The following is a 24,591-nucleotide window of genomic DNA, read 5'->3' as shown; positions in this document are numbered from 1 at the left end:
TTTGCCATGTGGCAGAAATTTCTATTGAACAGCTCCATGGTAAATCTTGTTAACCACACAAAGAATCCTCTTAGCTTTCTTTCTTCCCATCTTCTACATCCCCAAGGCTGTGAGCTCTGCTGAAAGCAAAGGTGGGGTGTGGTGACCTCTGAACCTGGGCTGCTGGTCTAGGGCCCTCGGGGGGAGGGGAGCTGCTCACTGAGTACTGTATTTGCCAGTTGGATGGATGTTCTCTTCTCTTTGCTCCTTGAGCAGGTACCTCTGTCACCACAATTTAACATCCCCTCCCAAAAAAGTCTTCATGTTTATTGATTTAAAAAGTAATACAGAAAAACTGAAAGATCAAAAAAATCAATGGGCAATATTCTCACCTGCATATAACAACTCTTAACATTTTGAAGTGTACTATTTCCATTCATTTAACATTTTTATTGTATACTGAAATACTTCTTGCACGTAGTAGAATTCACCATTTTCATATGATATATGTGTGTGTATGATTCATGCAATCACCTCTACAATCAAGACAGAATAGGTATGTTAACCCCCAAAAGGTCCCCTCCAATCCCTGTGTAATGTACCTTTCCTCTCCCTGCTTTAGCAGTCGCTGATCAGATTTCTGTTTCTGTAGATTCAACTATTTAAGAGTGTCACATTCAGCCGGGCGTGGTGGTGCACATCTGTAATCCTAGCACTCGGGAGGCTGAGGCAGGAGGATCGCTGTGCGTTCGAGACCAGCCTGGGCTACATAGTGAGTTCCAGGTCAGTCTCAACTACATAGTGAGACCCTGTCTCAAAAAACCAAAAAAAAAAAAAAAAAAAAAACAAAAAAAATTAATAAAAAAAAAAAGAATGTCACATATATGGAATTACACTGTAAGTAAGTAGCTTTTTTTTTTTTTTGAGGTCTGGCTCTTCTATTTAGCATAAAACTTTGAGATTCATTCATGCCATTCTTTTCTATTGCTGAATTATATTCTCTTTTATGGAGATACTAAAAATCTGTTTACCCATTCTACAGTTCATAGACTTTCGGGTTGTTTCTAACCTTTGTCAATTATGAATAGTGCTGTTTTAAATATTTTTACACAGGTTTTTGCGTGTAACAATTGAATTATTAGTCATTAGTACATACTAAGTGTATAATGAATTTTATAAGAAACTGTCAGACTGACTTCCAAGGGACCATTACATTTTTGCATTTTCAATAGCAATGTATGAGAGTTCCAGTTGTTCCAACATCTTCCCTCGCATTTTTTTTTTTTTTTTATACCAAGGTTCAAACTCAGGTCCTTGCACTTGTGAGACAGGTGCCGGCACCACTGGGCTAAATCCCTGGCCCTTCTCTAGCATTTTATTTTCCTTTTTTTCATATATTTGAGGCATTTGTGTATATAGATATATGCATGTATATGTGTACAAAAATGGATACATATACAAATGTACATATATGTACATATAGTGGCATTCATTATGGTTTTAATTTACATCTATCTAATGATTAATGATATTGAACATCTTTCATATGCTTATCAATATTTCTACTTTATAAAGTTTTATTTGAATCTTTTGCTCATATTTTAATCAAGTTATCTGGTTTTATTATTGAGTTGGAATCATCTCTTACACATTCTAGATAATGGTATGTCATCAGCACTGTACTGACAAACATTTCCCCCCAGTTTGTGGCTTGTCTTCATTTTCTTAACGGTGTTTCTTGAAGAGTGGCTTTCAATTGTATTGAAGAACAAAGAGATAGTCAAAGCATATGTCATATGCTAAATTTTGGTCCAGAAAACACAACAGCATAAGCTTAAATTTGAACTTCGTTTTTCACAAATTTGGCATTTATTGGCTTCTACCCTACTTTCTCATTATTTTAACATTAAAATCTCCACATCAAGCTTGGTATAGTGGTGCATACCTATAATTCCAGTACTTAAGTAGCAGAGGCAAGAGGATCACCTCAAGTTCAAGGCCAGCTTGGGCTACATAGTAAGATCCTGTCACAAAAAAACAAAGCAAAATTCCACATCATTAAATATTATTTAAAAACATGATTTGTAACGTACACTACGTGGCATTCTCCTGCCCACATCTTATTTAACCAACCCTCTGTATTTGGGGGGTTTACATTGATTCTCCTTAAAAATTTTTATTTTTTTTTAACTTTTAAAAAAGTACTATCCTTGCACTCTACCTATCTCCAGTTATGTTCTTAGTGTGAGTGTTTACACTTGCAACGACTGGAAGAAAAGCATAAAACTTTACAGTCATCTCTCCCAAAAAGACCCCAGTGTCTTGAAGCAAAGACATTCTTGCCCTTCTTGTCATGCCATTGTATGACAGAGCCTGTCACACTGTACATGCACCGTACATATTTAAGGGTTGAATAATTGAAGAGAAAAAGAATTCCATTGAACTACATCCTCTTCCTTCCTCCTGTGAAAAAATATAAAACTTTGACCTCCCATAGACATCTACTATGCTTTCCCAGATGAAAAGAAAAAGGTTTTCTTCTAGGAGAACCTTTGCCAAGGAGATGCAGGTTCCCAAAGAACCTGGTGACAAGCTGTGCTGCTGCTCACACACGCCCTGAGGGGGCCCCGCCTCTACCCATATAAAGCCAGGTGTGGTGGGGCAGCCACAAAGCACCACCAGCAAGGCACTGGCACAAGCTATGGCAAATGAAGTGCAAGTCCTGCTATCTCCACTCAAAGGGGGGCATCCTCCTGCAGGTAGGCTCCCACAGCCCTCTGTCCTGTAGACAGCCGCAGCTGCTCCCCCTCCTTCTGTCAGTGCTCTACAGCAGCACCCCAGCAGGCCGAGGGTCTCAACCACCCAGTCTCACCTCAACCTCCTGCAGCCTGACTTCCTCCTGCCTTTGATTCACCTTAACTTGGGCATGAAGCCACGGGCGATTTCAGGCAGGCCCCTACTGAATCAAACCTAACGCTAGTGGGAGTATCAGGGATTCAGAGCTTGCAGAAAGGGATACGCAGGAACCTTGCCTCTTCCCTCCCTCTCTGCAGGGTGGTTGAGACACCACACACCTGCATGACTTGCTGGCATGGAAACCTTCCTCCCAGAGGTTCCTATTCCCAGATCCAGTCTCCCCAAAACGCTTGCACTATGTACCTCATCCCTCTCTCCCTCCTCAGGCTTTCGGGTTGGGCAGTGTTATCAGGACTGTAGTTTGCCCATCAACATTGAGAAGATTTTTTTGTCTGTATGCTGGGAATCAAACTCAGGGCCTCACTCTTAGCCAGGCAGGCACTGTGCCACTGAGCTACATCCCCGGCCTGAGAAACATTTTTTAATAAGGTCACAAGAACAGGGTAGGTGTGCTGACTGGAAAAGGTGTCTACCGAGATATTTTGCAAAGCATCCATAGTTGTCTTTTTCTTTCTTTTTAGTATGCTATTTACATCAACTCTCCAGAATATGGGAATTAGTTTTATTGTACTTAATCATATGTTCCTATAGATTGGCAAGAATGAACAGCCTATTTTTAGTCAATTTTATGTTCTTTCAACTGCCTTCCTTCTTTCCTTAAGAAAGACCTCAAAAGCTTAGCCACTGTATGCTTGCCTTTCTCCATCTACAAAATGTAGTTGTTGGTATAATTCTTTGCACCTTTAAGCCCCGGTTATTTCCAATATCTTGGCCACAGCGAAGGAAAGCAAGTGAATGCAGATGTAATCTTTGCAAAGAGTCAGACCTGTCACAATTTCAGTGTGTCCTGGTGGGCAGCTGGCTGAAGAGTCAGGAGTTTTTACTAAGTGGGTTTCCAGGTCTAGTCACTGTGCCTGGCCTCCTTTGGAAGTTTACAGATAGTTTACACACGTAACTGAATTTAGCAGTAGTTAACATTATATTTAAAGGTAATGATGCTAATTAATCGTGGGGAACCATTCATGCAAATTATTGGAAGAGAAGATCATTATCTAAGATGAAAGAGAGAGAGAGAGAGAGAGAGAGAGAGAGAGAGAGAGAGAGAAACACCCTGTTCTCTTCCTGGCACTTCTATTCCATCCTTCATACAATGGTTAGGGCACAGCTTGACTTGCTAAACTACATTTGTGCACAAAAAATACAGAGATAAACTTAACCAAATGAAACCACCAGGAATTTTCTGTCCTCACCACTAATGACTGCTAATTACTCTGTGTACATAGCACACTGTGACTCCATCAAGCATGTCACAACGCCTCTGGCATGACAATTAATTATTATGAACTGTGACACTGTAGATAAGAGGTTTGGGATAATTAAAATGGAGATGAAGGCAGACTTTTGCCTCCCCACCGCGCTCAAGAGAACAAAGAAGCCTCATCCTTCAGCGGGTCTTGCTACATATTTTAAGTCTGAATAGTTTGGGATGGTGCAAAGTTTTATTTATGCGACAAAAATAATTAGGTACCAAAATTCTGTTAAAGCGTCACCTGATTTTAGTAAGAAAGATACAGATCCCTGAAAATGGGAGGCCAATGTGATAGGATGGGGAAAGTGTGACATCGTTTTTAGAATCGGACAGACCTGACTTAAAACTTCAATTTCATTCTACATCTCTGAGCCTCAATTCTCTTGTCTTCGAAAGGGAGTTGATAAATACCATTAATCTGACAAGGCACCATCAGTGTAATAATTAAGGGAGTAGTTGTAAAGTACCTGGCACATGAATGTTGACTCCTTTAAAAGCTGGCCTAGTAAAACACATTGCGGTCAACAGAAATTATCCTCCCCAACTGCAAATCACCCTGATGTTCAACCTGCATTAGGCACGATGCAGTCATCAGAACAGAAGGAGATGGCAATGGAAAAGATACTCATGCCCGCCCCAACATAGTTAAAAATGAAGCCACTCAGAAGTCAGCCAGCTGTAACCCTCCCCGCTAAGTGTGGAGTGCTTAGCAGTTTTTCTTTCGTGTGTACTAATATAATGTATTGCAGCTCCATTAGCCCTGGTTATGCACTTATGCTGTGAAACAAGACAATATTGAACATGAGGTGTCCTGGGCTCTAGGAAACATAGCTTTGAATTGTTGGGTTTTTTGGTTTGTCTCACTCTTAGTTTTATTAGAACCCCATTACACAAACAGCAGTACCCAAAACATATGAATAGAGAAGGGGTCCATGGAGCCAAATACCTGATGGATGAAAAGCACAGCTATTGTTCATGAGTTTTTCTATATTCCCTACACTTTTTAATTTGGTTCACGATGAATCAATCAGAGCCATCAGAAGGGCCATCACTGATTACCTAGAGACCTACAGACGTTTTCTGGCTTATTAAAGGGAGAGGAAAACTCGAAGGAAGGGGTTATCACTAAGTATGAAATGAATGCAGAACCCAGAAACTCCCACAGCTGCATAAGGACCAGTGCTACTAAAAGCAAAACAAAACAAAGGCCTGACGCTCTCAATTCCATGTGCTCAACTTGAGGGGAACAGATTTATGAGTTTAGAACAGAGAGGTTGCAAGATTCTGCCCCCCAGACATTGTAGGATATCGGCCATTTGAGGACTGCAAGAATGGCTGGCATTTGCTCAAAGATGAGTGGGCACCTGGGCAGCACAGAAACTTCTTGACCTGGCAGCAGCCTTGCCGTTATAGATTAGGATGATGTTTCACAGAGCAGTAAAGTGAAACTCAGCAAGGTTGAGGAACTTGCCCAAAGCCACACAGCCAAGATAGTGGGACTGGGATTGGAAAATAAAGCTGGTCTCATGCCCAAACCTTCTCTCTTTGTTCCACAACTTTTTTTTTTAAATGAGCGTTTTGGGAGTCTTGCTTGGCAAGCAAAATTTTGCATATAAATCAACTGTGAATGCAAAGTAAGCATCTTTATAATGTCTAACTTTCAATTAAAATCTTCAAATAGAAATTTTCAGTCATGAAGCAGAGTTTGCATAAACTCTGTGTCTTCCCATTTTTTCACACACATTTTTCACAGATTAGTGAAGGAAAAGGACAACTGTTTCTTGCAGGCTTGTTCTTATCCTGACTACTCTCTAACTAAAAGTGCGCAAAACGTCTGAAACATCTTAACTAAGATGGAAAACTATTATATAGAATTCAAAACTACAAGGACTATTTTGGAAAAGTTAAAAGCCACAAAATCTACCACAAGATTAACTCTTACACAGAGATAGAAAAACAAAGCTTCAGTTTCCCCACATAAACTTAGATTTTTCTAACAAAATAATCCAAAATAGCATGTCTCTTACATTTCAGCCTCTCGTTCCTTTTTTTTTCATTTTACTTACTGAAATGATCCAAAGTCTTACCTTAAGTGATTGTATGCAAGTTTGTACTTAAGAGCCTATTTACTTTGCTCAGTTGGTCTCTCTACCAAAGTTCAAAAGTCAATATAGTTCCATAGTGGAGTTGTGGAAATGATTAGAAATTTACATGGATTAATTTGGATGCAGTGAGACTTTAAAAAGATTCCTTGACTCAGTCTTATCTGGTATAGAAAAATGGACCAGACTGTGACTGCATTGGGTTGTAAATGGTCTACAGTACTTCCCAGAGACCAGTGTGACCAGTGTTCCCAGGAGAGCATTAAAGGTAACTGTTCCACAACGGGGTTCCATCTGGTTCAGGCGCCCCCTGTGGTGAAAGCCTTCAGTGTCTACAGTATGGGCATGTTGCTTTCTGCTTCTTTCTACCTTCCATAGATGAGATATCGCTTAAGAGTGAGATTACATCCAAGAACAAGATTGGTATCAGCTGTGTTCCAGAAAGCCAAGATGTGATTTCCTTATGCTTTCTAACCCCTGAGTTAGCAGCCACATCCCTATAACAGAAAGGATTCAAAGACTATTGAATGGAATGAGAAATCCTTTTAATATATCCTCCCAAATGTGTCTGTTTTATTGTTACTAAAAATGAAGAAATCACCTGGCCATGATGGCACATGCTTATAATTCTAGCACTCTGAAAACAACATTCTAAGGCAGGAGGATCAAAAGTTCAAGCCCAGCCCTGGCAACTTAGCAACCTAGTGAGACCCTGCTTCAAAAATGAGCAAAAATTAAAAAGGAGCCCGGTAATGTAGCTCAGTGAGAAGGTCCCAGGTACCATCCCCAGGACTGCACAGAGGTGGAGGCTAAAGACTCTTATACTTGCATCAGGTCATTTTATGTCTTTTGGCATTTATTTCTTATTTAGGTAACTTATGCTCTTTTAAGGGAGGAAAATGAGGTAGTTACGAAGAATTAAAATCATATGAAGAACTTTAAAATAAATATTATCTACTGGCTAGGCATAATGATGCACACCTGTAATCCTAGCTACTCAGAAAGTTCAGGCTGTAGGATTCCAAGTTTGAGGCCAGCTTGGGCAACTTAGCAAGACACCAGCTCAAGATAAAAATTTAAAAGAGCTGCAGCTGTAGCTCAGCACTCCCTGGGCTCAATCACCAGTCCAAGTAATTGTAATAATAACATTTATTATCATGATGTAGCCTGACTAGAAATTCTAAGAGACTTCTCAGAATTCACCTAAGGTACTCATGACAAGTGCATTTCTTTCCCTCACTTTGGTACCCTGAAGAGCAAGGAACTTATCATACTTGGCAATACATTTCACACTGAATAACACAAACTCTTGTGTATAGCCAGACCCTAGCTAACATACCAGAATTTCCATCATTTGGTCTTCGTTCCCTTCTCTGGAATCACATAAAATGAATCTAAATAATAGGAACTACTAATTATTAAGTGTCTACCACGTACCCAGTGTGTATGTCACCTCTGTTCTCTAGAACAACCATGAACATGGAAACTGAGTCTGAGAGGAGATTAGGATAATCTCAAGATTATTACATCAGTTTATTTTGTTTGTTGTCATTGCTGTTTCGCAGTAGCTGAGGGAAGCTAACATAAATAAAGGGGTTTATACCATTCACAGTTCTGGAGACAAGAGCATGGTACTGGCAGCTTGGCTGTAGTAAGGACCTTGTAGAAGAACACATGTAAGAGGAAGGAAGAGAGAGACTGGAATCTGACAATCCTTTCCAAGAGCACACTCCCAAGAGACCTAAGGATTTTCCACATGGTCTCACCTCTTAAAGATCCCCTTCCAAATTTTACCACACTGAGCACCAAGCTTCTAGCCCACGAACCCTCAGAGGATAAACCCAAACCATGTCCAAAGTACAGCAGTCACACAGCTGGGGATGTGAAGGGCTGTCTACAACGATACATCAGTTCCTCCCCAGGAAGCTGTTCCTCCTCCCACACAATAGCCCTTCAGATCTTTGAAGATGGCATCCTGAGACCTCTTGCACTTTTGCTTCTTCAACAATGAGCTCATCAGACTCTCATGTTCCCCGTGTGACTTGGCTCCCTGCTCTCTGGCCCATCTCCTCTGGGTTACTCAGATCATCGATGTCCTCCCAAATGAGTGAGTTCCTAAAGAACTCAGCTTCCCAAAAGTCTTCTCATTTGTAACTATTGCTTGTTTTAACCATAGAAGTTTTGCATCTACAGTTGTTGATAAAAGTCAGTCCAGAAAAAAGAAAATGTGTAGAAATAATAGCACCTGGGAAAACAAAAGAAACAGCACACCATGTTTGAAAATCACTGTCGTCGGCAGAATGGAAAATACTGTTGAGAGATCTATTGGAGCCCCAAGCGCCACATCTCTTATTTGATTCTTCTTGGAAATAGACCATGGAGCTACAAAGAGACACTGTGCCTCTGACAGAGGCACACAAGCCTCAGATATTCTCTTGAAAAATTCCACCCCTCGGTTCCTCCCTCCTGTATGCCAGTGCTGTTCAGATGTGTCCACATAATATGGTTTCCATCGGTGATGAGTTTGTACTCATGTATGGTATAATTTAAAGTACACCATGTATGAGATTAGCATTGTCTTTCCTAGAATGAATCTAACATTACAAAATTCTACTGAGAGGCTTATAGAATCGATTTAAAATGGTAATTTAAATGATCATATGGAGTTTATTCCATGGGTGCCAAAAAGGATTCCATAGAAAAATATCCATTAATATAAAGAGCTACATTAAGGTAAGAGAAAAACTCACAGGGTAATACCCATGATTCTGAAAAGCATTTAATGAAATTGAACATCTATTCCTAATTCATAGGCCCAATAGGAAAATGACAGAAGGATATTTTTAACATGAAAAGATATGGCACTATATATTAACATATATATTAAAAGAAACCCATCAATGCACACACCATGTATAATGAGGAAACTCTTAAAAATTAGAAAGGCAAATCGGTGTGGCAGCACACACCAATAATTCCAGCACTTCTGGAGGCTGAGGCAGTGGCTCAAGTTTGAGTTCCACTGGGCAACATAGCAAGAGACCATCTCAAAATTATTTTTAAAAAAAATGTAAGGGCCACATCCATTGGAAACTGGATAAAGATGTGGTTTTTCTATAAAATGGAATATTACTCAGCCATAAAGAATGAGAAAATAGATTCATTCATAGGAAAGTGGATACATATTGAAGATATACTCCTAAGTAAAATAAATAAGTCACATATGTGTAAATACTGAATAGTTTCCCTGGTGTGAATAATCTGTAATAATACATAAGATCCTAATAAGATTACTGACATTTAGAAATGGGAAGAAAGGAGCTAAAGGTGTAGGGAAGGTGAGATGGGTAGGGGAAGGGTAATAAGGGAAAAGAAAAAAATGTGAGATAAAGAAAAGATGGAAATAAAGTGGTTGTAGATGGGGAGGGGAGGAGGGGGTGAAGGGAGGGCAGGGGTAAGGGGAAAAAATGAGAACCAAGACCTGTCATGTAGAGGTACAAGATCCCAACAATGAATGTAACTGTACTACTGTACTGTATCCCTAAAATGTACCAATAAACTCAATTAAAGCTGAAAAAAAAATTTAAGGGCCATAGAAAATAGCTCAGTGGCAGATTGCCCCTGAATTCAACCCCCTAGTATGGGTAGAAAATTTAGAAAGGCAAAAATATCTCTCATCGCTATTTAACACATTCTAAAGGAGGGAGCATTATTCTCTGCAAATATCATTTTTTTAAAACCTGGACAACCTAAGGTAATCTACCAGAAACTACAATGAGAAATAAGAGAATTCAGTAACTCTTAAGCATACAATCAATAACATTTAAAACAATAACAATCTGTTAGAGTAAGTATGAAAGAATAGGCCCCATCTAAGCAACAAAAATGCTTAGAAGTTGAACTAATAACAAATATGCAAGATTTATGTGAATAGGTTATTCGGGAACCAGAAAAAGATGAACAGTGGAGAAAGACAGTGTTCTTGAACACAGAGCCACCAGGAACTAATGATATGAATTTTTCCTTTTTAAAATATCTTTAAAGCAAGACCATTAAAAAAATTTCACCAAGAAATCAGAAGTAGTGATACATGCCTGCTGTTCCTGCTACTCCAAAAGCTGAAGGAGAAGGGTTATAAGTTCAAGGCCAGCCTGGACAACTTAACAAGACCTTGTCTCAAAATTTAAAGCAGGGGTAGACGGTTAGGGATATAGATCAGTGGTAAGACACCCCTAGGTTCAATGCCCCATATCACAAAAAACCCACGAATTTGTGTGTGTGTGTGTGTGTGTGTGTGTGTGTGTGCTGTGTATATCAACAAGGTTTTTTATAGGGACTTGACAAACTGTTTTTTAAATTAACATAGAAAAATAAATAAGAATAGCTAGGGACTAGGGATTTAGCTCAGTGGCACTGTCCCTGCCTCGCAAGGTCCTTAGTTCAATCATGGGTTTTTTTTGTTTTTTTTTTTTAAGAATAGCTAGCAAAATTCTGCAAAGAAAAGGTAGCAAAGGAGAACAAATAATAAAGTGAGACTGTAACTGGAGCAACCCCTGCAATGGGTATTTTGGCAAGACTTGACAAAATTCCAAATTCAGAGCTAATACAGTAACTTCTAGGAATTGCCCTATGAATATACTTGTACTGGTGCAAAATTGTGAATATGAAATATATTCACTGCAATGTTGCTTATAATACAATGGACTAAAAACAGGAAATGTCCAATTTAGCAAACTGATTAAGTGAAGCTAATTTCACATCGTGGAATTCTGTAGCAGATATTAAAAGAAAAAGCACAAATATAGATATAGAAATATAGAGCTTTCTCCAAAACATTTGGTCATCCTTAAGAAACAAAATGCAGAACATGTCTCCTAAGCTGTCATTTTTAAAAAGTAATTCATACAATATCTGCGAATGAAGATAGGAAATAAACACTAGCAGTATATGGACAGATGATCTGAAAGGTTGTGAAATGACGGTGAGGAGGAGAATGCGGACCTTTTTATGCGTTTGAGTTGTGTGCCTTCTGCATGTATTATGTAACCAAAAATAAATTAAATAATACTTTCTAAAAAAACAATGATAAGGTCAATTCACAAGAGCATTGATTTAAAATCGGTTTTATTCTTTACTTTATTGGACCTAGCTTCACAAAATTTGCCCATGTGGTATTTTCATTAAAAAGAATTAACAGGTTCAAGCAAATCAATGTCCATTTAGCTATTTCTTCTTTGAGCTTGTCAGATTTTAGATGCACAAATTTCCTGGGACAGAAAAAAGTATTTGCTTTGACTTCCAAGCTGAAATGCTTATTCCTTTTCAAAAGTTGATTTCATCTGACGTTGTTAAACACTTGAATTGCTTTTAGGTTATCTGTAGCCTAATTAACACTAATTGATCTCTTGAATGGCAGGGCTATTAATGCAGCTTAATTATTCACTAGGACCTCTGAGCACTGCCAACACGGAGGTGTAGGGGCTGGGGTGGCAGGTGGGGATCCGGTGGTCCTTGAAACGCCTCGGTTTAATTAAATGTCTGTCATCACTGCATGTCCCGGCGTTTGGCTCATCTCTCAGAATCCGGCTTTTCAAAGTTTTGGTTGGGAAAGAAATGCACACAAAAGCTTTCATCTTGTGGGAAAATAGAGGGTCACACTGTAATTGTTGGTTGCTAAACTGAAGAATGCAATAGGTTTGATAACAAGAAAAAATGTTTTCAGTGAAACGCTCAAGGGAGTGTGTTGTTATTCTCCTCCCCAAATCCAAGGTGTAACCTCCTGTTCTTTTCAACCTCTGTCCATCACTCTGAGTATAAACAAGTAGACCTCAGCCCTTCCTCTGCCCCCACCTGCTTTACACGGGGAGAAAAATATGTTTTTATTGCGCTGTTTTAGATAAAATTTTAGATCTTCAAAAAGTAAGTCCGAAAATTCTTTTCAAATCGAAATTCATACTTTGAACAACAAAGCTGTTCTAACTTCCATGTTGATACTTATTTGTTTCAGTAAAAGCTGGAGGAATGCGAATTTCCAAAAAACAAGAAATTGGCATCTTGGAGAAACACACTAAGAAAATAGGATTAGACAAAACAAGGTAGGGATGGCTTAATTTCTCCTTATCACATCGAGGAATTTTGAAAGACGGCCTCCAGCATTATTTCAGGACAACTGAAGGCCCCAGTGTAGTGGAGGCCAAAGGGGGAGGAGTTCCCGGATGAGTTGCGTAGAGTAACTGCCAAATTAGGGGCTCCTTGTGGGTCCATCAGGACTCCCGCATTCTCCTCTCTGCAGTTAGCCCAGCTGCCTCCTACTTAAAAGGCACAGCCCTAAATGTATCCAAACCTGATGCTCCTTTTCCTCTGTTTTCAGACCAGCTCGTAAAATATTGTCCCTTGACAGCCCATTTTTATAACTTGTTTTCTGCTGAAGCAAATCTCCTGAATTAAAAATAAATGCCCGTTTTGTTTTGATTATGTAAGAAATAATGGCTACTTTATTTGGCATAGCCGGAAGGCATTTAGATACTAAAACTGGTTTCCCCCTGCTCTTTCTGCCATGACCTTGACCTCTGTGCAAGCAGAGAACTGTGGGCTGGACCCCATACAAAATGGCCCAACCACTTGAAGCCCTGGTTAAGGAAAATGGGCACATTTAAAACAGGAATAAACAGCACTGCATAGTGGTGAACAGCCTGTAATCCCATCTACTCAGAAGGCTGAGTCAGGAGGACCACAAATTGAAGACCCTGTCTTAAGATATAAAATGCTAGGGATATAGCTCAATAATAGGGTACTTAGCCATCTTGGACCAGGCCCTGGGTTCTGTTCTCAGTAACACACATACACACACACACACACACACACACACACACACACACACAAAGTCACAACCTGGCTCCTCCAAGTAGCATGATGAGGGATACTTCATAGACTGTTAAAGATGATTTCACAGATTGGGTTTTTTTTGTTTGTTTGTTTGTTTGTTTTGGTACCAGGGATCGAACTTAGGACCTTGAGCTTGCAAAACAGGCAGTGGAACCACTGAGCCAAATCCCTGGCCGCATAGATGAGTTGATAAGCTGTTCAGAAAGAGTTGATGAGGAATTCCTTTGGCTCTTTCATATAAAGCTATTGTTAGATCGCTTTTCAAGTTTTTTCCCTGATTTCTGGAAAGAATTTTCAAATTATCTCCTCACATAAGAATGAAATAGCTATTTGTCCCCATTAAGAGGAAGGCATTTATTTCTCCCCATATCAGAAAATAAACAACACATGATGAAAGCAAAACTGTAAGTCACCAAGATTGATTAATCACACCTGAGCAACCAAGGGAGCTTCTAGAATAGTGAGAGCACAATGGAAACGGAACCCCACTGTTGTTGAATCACAAGCTGGTTAATTTAGGGGACTGGTTCTGTTTCTAAAGCCAGACTTTAGCATCAGCCTCAATCAATGGTTACCATGCCTGACCAGAGGCTCAGGGACTCAAAAGTCTGAGCTTGGAAATGACTTCTGTGAACAGCCAATGGACAGCTCATTCCTTCCTCTGCCTCTTAGGAAAATGGGGACTCACTCTTAATCCTAACATCAGCTGAGAAAGCAGGCAGAGGAGTTAGCCCAAGAGTAATAAAGTGGTGATTGGTACCATCCTTAACAATGTAACTGTTTTCTAGTAGTCACTAAAAGAAGGGAATTGGACCTCTACAGAATTTAACTGGTGAGAGAGCCTCTCTGCTGCCCCTATTACTAGGGACAGATCGGGTTATAGAGGCTTGAAGTTTACAGAATTGGAGAGGGGACATTTTAAACAAAAATAACCAAAAATCACAAGAATGAAAAGGCTAAGGCTGCTCCTAGAGGAAGCCTTGTGTTAAAAGACCCTGAGACATACATAAACCACACTCTGTCTCTCTGCTGTAAATCTGCCTCAGCAAGTCACTCCCCCTAAACCAGTTTGTGCGTACAAGAGCTTTCTTTCCTGAACAAACACTTTCCTTCCATCTTCTTGGTAAATAGATGTTTAAAAGTATATCATAGGGAATAAATTTCTCAGCATCATCAGTCTATGTCTGCTCCCTAATAACTTCTATTGCACAGCAAAAACCATGTAGGAAAAAATATACAAAGCAGAGACTTTTCTTTCAGACACTGACCTGCAGATTCAACCTTGACTGAAACCCTCCTACAAAATAGACTGAGAGAGAGAAGCCAGGCATCCAAGAGTATGTTTTATTCATTGGATGAAGTATAAAAACAGAACTAATTCTTGGGGCTCTAAGTCAGGGTGATGGTTATCTTTAGGGCTCGCAGATCTAAGTAGTGTTTTCAGTTTGTGAATTTGCTTACAGTGTATTTTTTTCTATGTGTGTTATACTTCAGTGGAAAGTCTTAAAACGATTATAATAGTAACTTGGCCTGCAAAGCTTGTTGTAGCATGTGGGTACACAGAGGCAGAGTATTTGTCTTCTAGGTGTTGCCAAGCAGCATGAAAAGGCTTGAAGGTCACTGAGACAGGCCTCTGTATAAATCACTGAGTCTCTTTAGTGGGAGTTTTTCAGTCCTGTTTGAAGTTTCTTTTCATCTTCACAGTGCCATTGCAAATGTTGTGAAAATGCAGACCTTGGATGCCCTGAATGACACACAGGACAAGGTGAGCCGTGAGGGTAGGGGAATCATACAAGGCTCCAGCTCAGAATTTACCTGGTGGGTCAGGCTGCTTGTGTGCATGAGCTGATGACTGTTAGGGAATTGATCATGTTAAAGTATTTTGTGACACTGCCATTTTGGGCTGGACTTCCGGGTTCTTCTACCCCCTAAACCCTTGTCTTAAATTTCCTTTTTCCCCAAGATCACGTCAGCACATAGAACTGAAACAGAGCTTCTGCAAGGCGCTAATTTCAAAGAGCAACTTGGCTTGCGATAGGATAAGAATAGCCTGTCCCACCCTAGTAAGGAAGTCATTGGCTCTCAGCCCAAATAAATGAGCCAACATTTCCTCTCTCTCTCTCTCTCTCTCTCTCTCTCTCTCTGTCTCTCTTTCTCTCTTTCTCTCTTTCTCTCTCTGTTCTGCTCTTCTCTTCTCTCTTCCTCCTCTTCCACTTCTTCCTCTTCTTCCTCTTCTTCCTCTTCTCCTTCTCCTTCTGCCCTCCTGAATAAAATCTCCAGTCGGACCTATGGGTGTGTGTGGACTAGTTGTTGAGCGTCGCTATTCCCTTTCAATGACCGGGAAGCTTCTTCCCAGCCCTGAGGTTCGATGTCCATGTGAAAAAAAAAAAAAAAAATCTCTTTATCAGAGGAATGCCAAGTGGTTAGGGTGATAAAAACTGTTTCTCCAAATTTCCTAGTGTCTATTTAATAAATCATTTAAAAAATAAAACAGGAAATACAGTGAGAAAAGTGCTGCTAAATTTGCAGAACTTCACTCTGTCATCCCAAATATTTCTTGGAAACATTGACGTGGGTTTTTTTGGTTTTTTTTAAAATGCAGCTTGGATATTGAGAATTCAGCAGTTTGTGGCCTTCCTCGCCGTTTCAACATTTCTATAAGAAAACACTAGATTTGAGGCTAGGACGGGTGGTGGAGGGTTGAGTTTAGGGCTGGAAAAAGGTTAGGCACCAGCTGGGCTTACCCAGTAAGTTTGTTTATAAAGATAGCTGACTGCTGCTGTTTTTAAGTCTATACTCCCCGAAAGCTGGAGAAACTTAGAAAAGTCTTACTAAGTAGACAGCAGTTCTTTTGTTTTTTGTTTTTGTTTTTTATTCAATGGATGTTTTCCTGAATTTTGTAGGTAAGCTCAGTAAGGGCCCTTATTCCATTTGTAGGAGGCAAATACATTACATTCAAGATGATAGAAGACCATACTTTCTGCTACGCACACATTTATTGACGAGAAAGGACAAGGTGGTCTCTGTAAGAGGAAGACTTGCCGTTGTAGGAGAGTTTAAAACTTTCCCTGCACATTTCTGAGATTTGATCATTTAGTCTGAATAAACCTGCAGACAGATTAACAGGAGAAAAGCCATACAACCTTGTTGCAAGCAAAGGAGCAGCACAGGAAAGAAAAGTAAGTGTCCAAAAACCCAGTGAGACTTAGAAGCTTATACAGCTAGCTGCTTTGTAAGGGAAATGAATATGGAAATACAGGCAATTTAAAGTAAGAATAAATAACTTTTAGGAGAGGTGAAGGGGTTTGAAAAAGAGGTGACGGCTGGTGACAAAGTGTGTTTGGGCTCCTAGTGTGCTGTCAGCTCTCTAGCCTGCAATATGCCTCAGTCTCCCCTAGGGGATAACTACAGAAGCCATCACAACTGAAATCTGGAGGATCTGACCTTTAGGAAGAGAGGAGATATCCCTCCCTACAGTGGCTGCCTCTGTTTTTCTAGTTTGAGCAATCTGGATGCCAAAATATCGCATTGTAAGGCCTTGTTTTGCCAAATTCAGGGGTCTGAGAACCATCAGTTCAGCCTGAGAAAGATTAGAGCAGAAACTATGCAGCTGGTCTCTGGGGTCCCCGTCCACCACCTGCTATCTTTGTGGCCTTAAGCAAATTCCTCTTCCTGTGCCTCAGGCTTCTCAAAGCCAGGGTAAGGCAGAGTCTATAGCTCTCAGATTTATTATATGGAATGAGTTTACAGACATGAGGCTCTTAGAAAAGTGCTAGCTCCCTAGCAACTTCTTTGCACTGTTAGGTTGGTAGCCCTGGTGTTATGACAGTGAAATGAAAATATGTGTCTAAGGTACATGATGTTATGGGAAAGATTGTATAGGGCAAGAGCCACAGTCTTCTAACACAAGGGCTTAGTTCTTCCACCCAAAATGATCAGGGGTGAGACCAAAGTGACTTTGCCCTCCTGGCTTCAGAAGCAAGGCCAATGGGTAGGGCCCTGCCAGGGTAACAAAAGCTGCCTCCTCCAGCACCTCATTCTCTGGCCCTTGTCCACTGAATGCCTCATCCTTGGGGCAGCAGAATGCCCACAGTGGCATGTACAACTGGGCAGAAGAGGCACATTCCCCCAGGGTATATGGTAATCAAAACCAAATATTAAAAAAGAGTAATCAAAAGTATGATGTGAGGGTCCATATTATGTTTCTATAGATGCTTATTCTTACATCTATAACACAAAGGGTTCTTACTCCATAAAAAGTATCACTTTTGTATTTTGGGTATTTTTGTTGTGGGTTTTTTATTGGTTTTGGTTTTGGTTTTTTGGTTTTTTGGTTTTTTACAGTACTGGGCCTTCACATTGAGCTACTTTCTCTCCCTCTCTCTCTCTCTTTCTCTCTCTCTCTCTCAATCTCTGTCCCTCTTCCCTGTTGTTTAAAATTTTGAGATAGGCTACTGAGTTGCCCAGGCTAGCTCAAATTTATGATCCTCCTTCCTCAGCCCCTCAGAGTGCTGGGATTACAACTGGTGCCACTGTTTATGGCTAAAAGTATCACTTTTTTATGTTAAAGATGAAAAGAATAATGTCTAGATAATAATAAACAAGTTGTATCGAGATGGTACTCTGTTATAACTATTTCTAGCAGCAACTATATTTTTTTTAAAAGAGTGCTAGGGGTACAATCCACAGCCTAATGTAGTAGGCAAGCACTCTAGCAATGAGCTATACTCCCAACCCTATACCTATTTTTTTTTCAACTGGCTTTCCTGCTCAGCTCAGTGTCTCTTGGCATAGGACTGTAGTTAAGAATGCGGGTCAGCAGAGAGGAGAGGCTGTCTCTGACACTCACTCACTCAATCACTAGGCCAGATGCCTTCGGTTTTCTGTGCTTCTCCTTCCTCATCAGTACAGGGAACTTCACAGGGATATTGTGAGGATCAAAGGAAGTTAAATACTATTCACCAAGTACTTAGTACAGTTAACGTTAGCTTCTGTACACAGCATGCATCTATCCTTCCATCACTTGGACACCCTAGCAAAGGATAAAGAGCCAGCGACAAAATAAGTTCTGAGATTACCATAAGTGACTGTCTCATACATGGAGATTCATATGTTAGCGAAAGACGGGAAATCTCCTGTGACTCTGTAGTTCAGAAGCATAGAGGGATAGGTCAATCTCAGGTTGAGACTGGCTAACCCCTAGATCTCCTGGGGTTAGGGGGTGTTAGGGACTGGGATGGGGAGAGGGGTTGCCCACAGTGGACAGGAGAGGATTTGGGGGCCTGATGGGATAGAACTGTGCACGGTGGTGGTCATAGACTGTATGCATTTGTCAAAACTCATAAAGCAGTATACCATAATGGGTAAATTTTATTGTAGGTAAATGATAGTTTGACTTTTAAAAATAAAGAGTGTCTGTATAAATTATACAGGCTGACATATAAAATGACATACAAGGAAATGGATATACATATATAAATCTTTTGGTAGAGATTTCCCCTGAACTATAGTGATACGTCCCACAATACATACAGGCATGGAGATCTAGTGACTCCCCATCATTTAAAAGAAACACAGAACCAGAATTGGTAATCCCTTCATTTATTAGCATTCATTCACGTCCTTGGTTATAATTATGTTTATTCCCAAGAACCCATGTTATTTCTTATACCTATTTTAAGAACATAAGAGTTTAAGACAACTTCTGTCCATAGGATCTCATCAACCGTTCAGTCATCACAGAAAATTTCAATTTTATGCTATCTCTGGGTACCCTACTTTAGAAGTTTAAAATTTGAAAGCCAATCCGCAAGGGATCGGAGTTGTACACATCTTAAGTGGGGACTCAGCTAAACTTTCCCTTCTCACTGTTTCTCCAGCCACTCTCCAGGTACTTCTCCCACCCGCTTCTCTTTCCCTCCCTGCCTCTCCAGCTGCCAGCTCTCCTGCACCTCTCCACTGCTAACTAATGACAGTATTCAAGTCACCCAGTGGCTGACCATGTGACATGATGTTCCTGCAGAAAAGGTGTTATGCAGCCTGTAAACTCTCTGGGCCAAAAACCTGGGAGACCTGGAGTTAAACCAAATTCTACCTACTACTTTTGGTCTTTTAGATGTCAGGTAGTTCCACTGAGATTTGTAGTCGCTCATTTAATTTTAAAACTTTTTTAGGTCAGGGAATGAAAAGACAATGCTGCCAAATGTACTAATTATCTGGACGGTTGTGGAAATTCAATTTGGCAATGGTTGCGATGCTTCCTAGTACATAAAAGTATCCAGTTAAAACATCAGTAATGCAGTTGGGTTAGGGTAAAAAGGGAGGCAGAATGTGAAATGAAGTCTGGTTAACTTTTTTCAAGTTGCCAGACTCTGGGGTCAGAATCACCAAAGACAGCCAGATGTATGGGAAAAGAGATCCTGGGGGAGAGAAAGCTATCAAAGGCATGTGCACATTTTAAAAGGTTCCTCTTGTTCTGTAGATTAACATCACCGTAGGAGTATCCTTGAATTTCATGGACGGGAGCAGAACGTTTTGTTTTAAGCACTTTGCTTAACAGGGTGTGGAAATTTAAGTGTCAACACTGGAGCTGGAAGTTAACACTCTGCAAAGATGAATGGAAGCACTGCTGCCTGCACAAGCCATGTAACTTCAGGCTCTAAAGCAGAGCATGCAGCTGATTTCCTCCCTTCTAGAATTTCTTTCACAGCTCCAATCAAACACCTCTATCATAGTTTCTTTGCTTTTTCTTTGAAACTAAAAATACAGGTTTTGAAGTCACAGCTACCCACTATGAAGGTAAATTCTCAACGTGGGAGTTTCTCTTGATCTGCTTTTCAAGTTTCATGTGTTGCCCCTGTGATGAACCCTCAGTAAGACAGGATCCCTACGTATTTACACGGCCCTTGAAGTCTTCCTCTTATGCGCTTCCGTTAGATTCTATCTTAATTAATGAATCAGAGAAGAGACACCTTTCATTCTACAAACACTATCATTTTACAAAGGCTAATGATGAAAATTCCAAAGCTTCCCCAAAGTTAAGATGCCAGGCTAAAATGCAACTGGCTGTAGACTGTACTCTGGAAAGCTGTTTCTCCATATTTCTAGCTCAAACTTGAAAATGAAATCTTCCTGACCCTATTAATACAAAATCTACAGCAAAGAATTGGTGCATTTAGAGACTGGTCCTCTTATTTACAGTCTCACAATTCTGATGGAAGACTATAGACTCTCCCCCAACACCACAGAGCCTTCAACATAAGGATGTTCCTGATTGACAGGGTGGTATATGAGAATGAGAATCTGACTCTCTAGCATCATATTTTCAAGAGTTGTTAGAAAACTCTGGTACTCTGGTACTGTATACTTGTAGATTAACAATTATAGGCAGCTTCTCTAAGGCTGTTATCTTTAGCAGAATTACATCAACTTCCTTCTCAATCCTGTTGCTTTTCTTTTCCCCCCTAAATTTTCCCACACTGATTCTCATATGACCAACAGGCTCTAGGGACTGACTTGGTCTCCAATTCATTCTAATGAGTGGCATTCCCCTTCTGAGCAGGATTGAAAAGTGCTTCTAAACATCCCTAGTGAAAATATAATCTCTAGTATTTGAGCATCACTAATAAGCATGTAATATGGTATGGCCACTGTAGAAAACAATATGGTAGTCCTAAAACAAGTTAAAATAGAACTGTCATATGATCCAGCAATTCCACTTCTGGATGTACACCCCAAAAATGAAAGTAGGGTCCTGAACACTTATTTGCACACCAGTGTTCATAGCAGCACCATTCCCAATGACCTAAAAGTGGAAACAACCTCCTCCCAAGTAGCTGTGGATAGTGAAAGGATAAACAGAATGTGGTATAAACATCCAATGGAATATCATTCAACCTTAAGAAAAATGATCTTTGAATTTATTATGCTAAGTAAAGTAAGCAAGGCACAAAAGGCCAAATATTGCATAAACTCCACTTGTGTAAGGCACTAGAGTCATCAGACACCAGGGACTGGGGGAAAATGGGGTGGGAGTCACTGTTTAGTGTGTGCTAAGTTTCAGACTGTGATAATTAAAATGTTCTGGAGATGGATGACCGTGATGGTGGCCCAAAAGTGTGCATGTACGTAATGCCACTGAACCATGCATATGTTTAAATGGTTAGTTTTATATTTTATTAGAATTTTGTAAAAGACTAAGACATATTAGGCTCTAAATTGTAGTGCTCATCCTGTAGATGACCAAATAACAAATCAATGCTGAATTAAGCAACAAGTGTGTTCTAACATAGTTCTCCCTTTCCTTTTCCACCTCCACTCATCATCATCATCATCATCATCATCTCTCTCTCTCTCTCTCTCTCTCTCTCTCTCGGAACAATGGTCAACAAGTGGCTTTCTCCCTTCCAGTCCCAACTTGTCCTCTTGGCCCACTCACCCTAGCTAATTGCCCAGGTCTCTGTTATATCAGAATTATTTGTTTCTTTTATCACTCCCTTTTACCTTACCTCTGACCTTAAGTAAATTGCTAAATTATTCTTCCTACTTGTACCCTCTTGAATGTGATTTAAAGCTAAACTGAAATAACCCATCTGTTTTAGTAGAGACTAAAAACACCCAGTCTGGAAGCAAACTACTGAAGTGACCTCTTGTATTTCCTTCTGGTTCTAATGTTAAAAGAAAAGCAAGACAAAACACCCTTAACACAGTATAAAATGCATATCACATGCACTGATAAATAGTCTGACCTAAAAAAAAAAATGTTCCCAGCTCTTTTTCAGTCTCAAAAGCAATATTTATGACCAATTCATCAATTATATTTTTCCATTATGATAGAATATCAGCAGAGACAATTCTTAGGCTTAATTGGTATATAACTTGTATCTGTTCATTGTAAAAGAAAAAAATGACACAAATACTGATAAGTAAAACAAAGACTAGGAACTGCTATGATTCTATCCCCCAGAGATAACCATTGTTAACGCTGCAGTGTATAATCTTCTAGTGTGTTTAATTTTTCAAGACCAAGAAGAAAGGACTTTTAGAGTCAAATTGCACATGAAAGGAGCAGCTATGTGCCCATGGCCTGGCAGGGATATTTGAGAAGAGATATAAAACACATTCGTTTTCCCTGCCTTAGAAAACCCAAACAAACCATAAACAATGTGATGCTTGGGGTCATGACAGTTTATCTCCTCTGTTATTTAATTTGAGTGTCAAGGCAAGGGGACTTAAGATTTATAGAGGTAAGTTAAATTCCTAGTAAGCTGACACACCCCTTCCTTGTTGACTAGAGGGTGTCCTTAGCCCGCATTGATGGGCTTGGATATCAAAACCTCGAATAGACTCAAAAGGTCCCAGGATCCCAATTCTCCTCCTAGGAGAACCACGTGTGAAGTGCTCAGCAGCACTGGGCACCCTTCACTTAAGTTCCAGAAGGTCTCTTGGTTCCACAGAAAATTCTTCTTACTGTCACCAAGTCTCAGTCTGTGTGCACGTACATCCATGTAAGCCGACTTCCTCGTCACTGTCTTCAGTCGAGGTGACTAGTGAGAGCTTTCGTTACCTGAACCTATCAGTCTTTCTTCACTAGGCTATTTGCTTGAACCTCATGCAATGGCCAAAGTCACACTGTTTTTAACATAAAAAACGGCAGTATTTCACGGCCTGACCTAATAAATAATATTAACCCTTCCTAACTTCTTTCAGAGGACCTCTATTCCTAGTCTTTAGATAAATGAAGGGTTCTCCTGCCCCAGAACCTTTTCCAAAGTCAAATGTGGGGACCCACATATGCACACTCATGCCGGAATCATTGCTAATGGTACTAAGCATTGATGCACATCTCATTAACCATTTCTGCTCTTTTACTTGTCAGTGCAAGGGCTCAAACCTCATACCTATTAGGTAAGGGTCCTACTACTGAGCTGTTTCCTCAGCCCTCTGCTTTAAAATGTTGCTTCAAAACATATGTACAAATCTCTGGGTGTGACTCAGTGGTAGAAAACCTGCCTAGCATGCAGAAGGCCCTGAGTTTGACCCCAAGCACCAAAAAAATAAAAATAAAAAGTACCCACATACATATATATTCTATTATATGTCATATATTTTAAATTTTTTTTAATTCAAGATGAGTGAGGGAAAAGTCAGTATAACATGTACTCCAATGGCCCCGGGCTGGAAGTGGAATGGAAAAAAGAGATATTGTCAAGGAAATAAACAAAATTATACAATTCTCCTGACCATCTATAGTGCTTTCTACTACTTTAATATTTCATGGTCAAAAAGACCCAGTGTGGTTATTTTTTTTTCCTTCCTTCCTTTAGCTCAACCATAAATTTCCGGCAATAGTGCACATAGCACATCAAAAACCCACGCCTGCTCTGGAGAAGGTCGCTCCACTGAAAAGGATCTACATTATTCAGCAGCCTCGAAAATGTTAAGCCGGGATATAAAACACAGCCAACTCACCGACTGCTTCAGTTACCTGGCAGCTTAGCAAGAAGGATTCAAACTGTCCAGAGGCCTAGCGGACTTGCTTGGTAATTAAAACAGCTCTTGTATCTTCCCAGTTGACTTTAGGTAATAAAGCACCTAAAATTGCAAATCCAGTGCATTCCTCTGCCTCCTTTTGGTGTGTGTCAGGGTCCCACTGATATTTACATACGTAGAGTAAATGAAGAAGCCAGACACCTGGCGATTCCATCCCTCACCCTGGTCAGCACTCTCCTCCTGGATGCTGATCCTGGGTTATTCTACCCACACTAAGTTCTCTCTGCAGGCAAAGGTTAGAGAGGAGCACACTGAGCTTTGCAAAAACCAGTGTTCTATGCAAGCATAAAGAATGACTTTTCTCAGTTTTTTGCACTTAGGATTTTTACTTGTGTTTTCAAGTTTCCTATGCAAGAACTTAGTTTGTTTTGAAGATTTGATGAGGAAAAATGAAAAAATTAAATTAATTACAAACATATTCTCTTCTGCCAAGCACTCAAAGATGGAAGGTAGAGCTATATCATTTCAGCAGAAGATCTGCTGAGTGTCTCCCATGAAGTTAATACTTTAGAATCAAGGCAATTGTGATAATAAAGGGCAAGGTGGTTGGGGCTGTAGAAGTTGATTTTCACTGGAGGAAGGATAGGAAAGAAAATGTTGTCATAACTGAGCCTGCTCTGTCTCTCTTGCCCCTCCACCATTCACCCACATACACTTCAGAGTCTCACATGTGAACAGCAAAGGGTATCCTCAGAGGATAGGGAGAAACAACCACATTCTTCTCCACAGAGATTAGATGTCACTCACTGCCCCCCATGCCACACTCCTAACTGATCATGCTATTCAACATTCAGCTCTTCTTTTCACCCCAAAGGGGTTGGTGCTTTAGTCCATCAATTGACAAAGCTT

The 24,591-nt window shown here is 40.1% G+C and overlaps 1 protein-coding gene across 1 annotated transcript; it reads left to right on the top strand.

Annotated features, from left to right (window-relative positions):
* The first annotated feature begins 2,664 nt into the window (after positions 1-2,664).
* Positions 2,665-23,766, top strand: Dapl1 (death associated protein like 1). Its single transcript, XM_010606786.3, has 4 exons — positions 2,665-2,738; positions 12,314-12,401; positions 14,896-14,956; positions 23,517-23,766. Exons 1-4 carry the CDS (start codon positions 2,681-2,683, stop codon positions 23,631-23,633), a joined length of 324 nt encoding a protein of 107 aa, XP_010605088.1. The 5' UTR covers positions 2,665-2,680; the 3' UTR covers positions 23,634-23,766.
* The last annotated feature ends 825 nt before the right edge of the window (positions 23,767-24,591 follow it).

The sequence above is a fragment of the Fukomys damarensis genome, unplaced genomic scaffold, assembly GCF_012274545.1.
Source record: "Fukomys damarensis isolate Sample0158 unplaced genomic scaffold, DMR_v1.0_HiC HiC_scaffold_26, whole genome shotgun sequence".
In the NCBI taxonomy this organism is placed as follows: Eukaryota; Metazoa; Chordata; class Mammalia; order Rodentia; family Bathyergidae; genus Fukomys; species Fukomys damarensis.
This window is presented reverse-complemented; position numbering and strand designations above follow the sequence as displayed.

Bases quoted from the DNA above. Each gene is read 5' to 3' on its own strand.
- Dapl1 (XM_010606786.3), top strand. From the start codon at position 2,681: ATGGCAAATGAAGTGCAAGTCCTGCTATCTCCACTCAAAGGGGGGCAT. The intron at 2,739-12,313 runs GTAGGCTCCCAC...TATTTGTTTCAG, and splicing joins AGGGGGGCATCCTCCTGCAG to TAAAAGCTGGAGGAATGCGA. The intron at 14,957-23,516 runs GTGAGCCGTGAG...TCCTTCCTTTAG, and splicing joins TGAATGACACACAGGACAAG to CTCAACCATAAATTTCCGGC.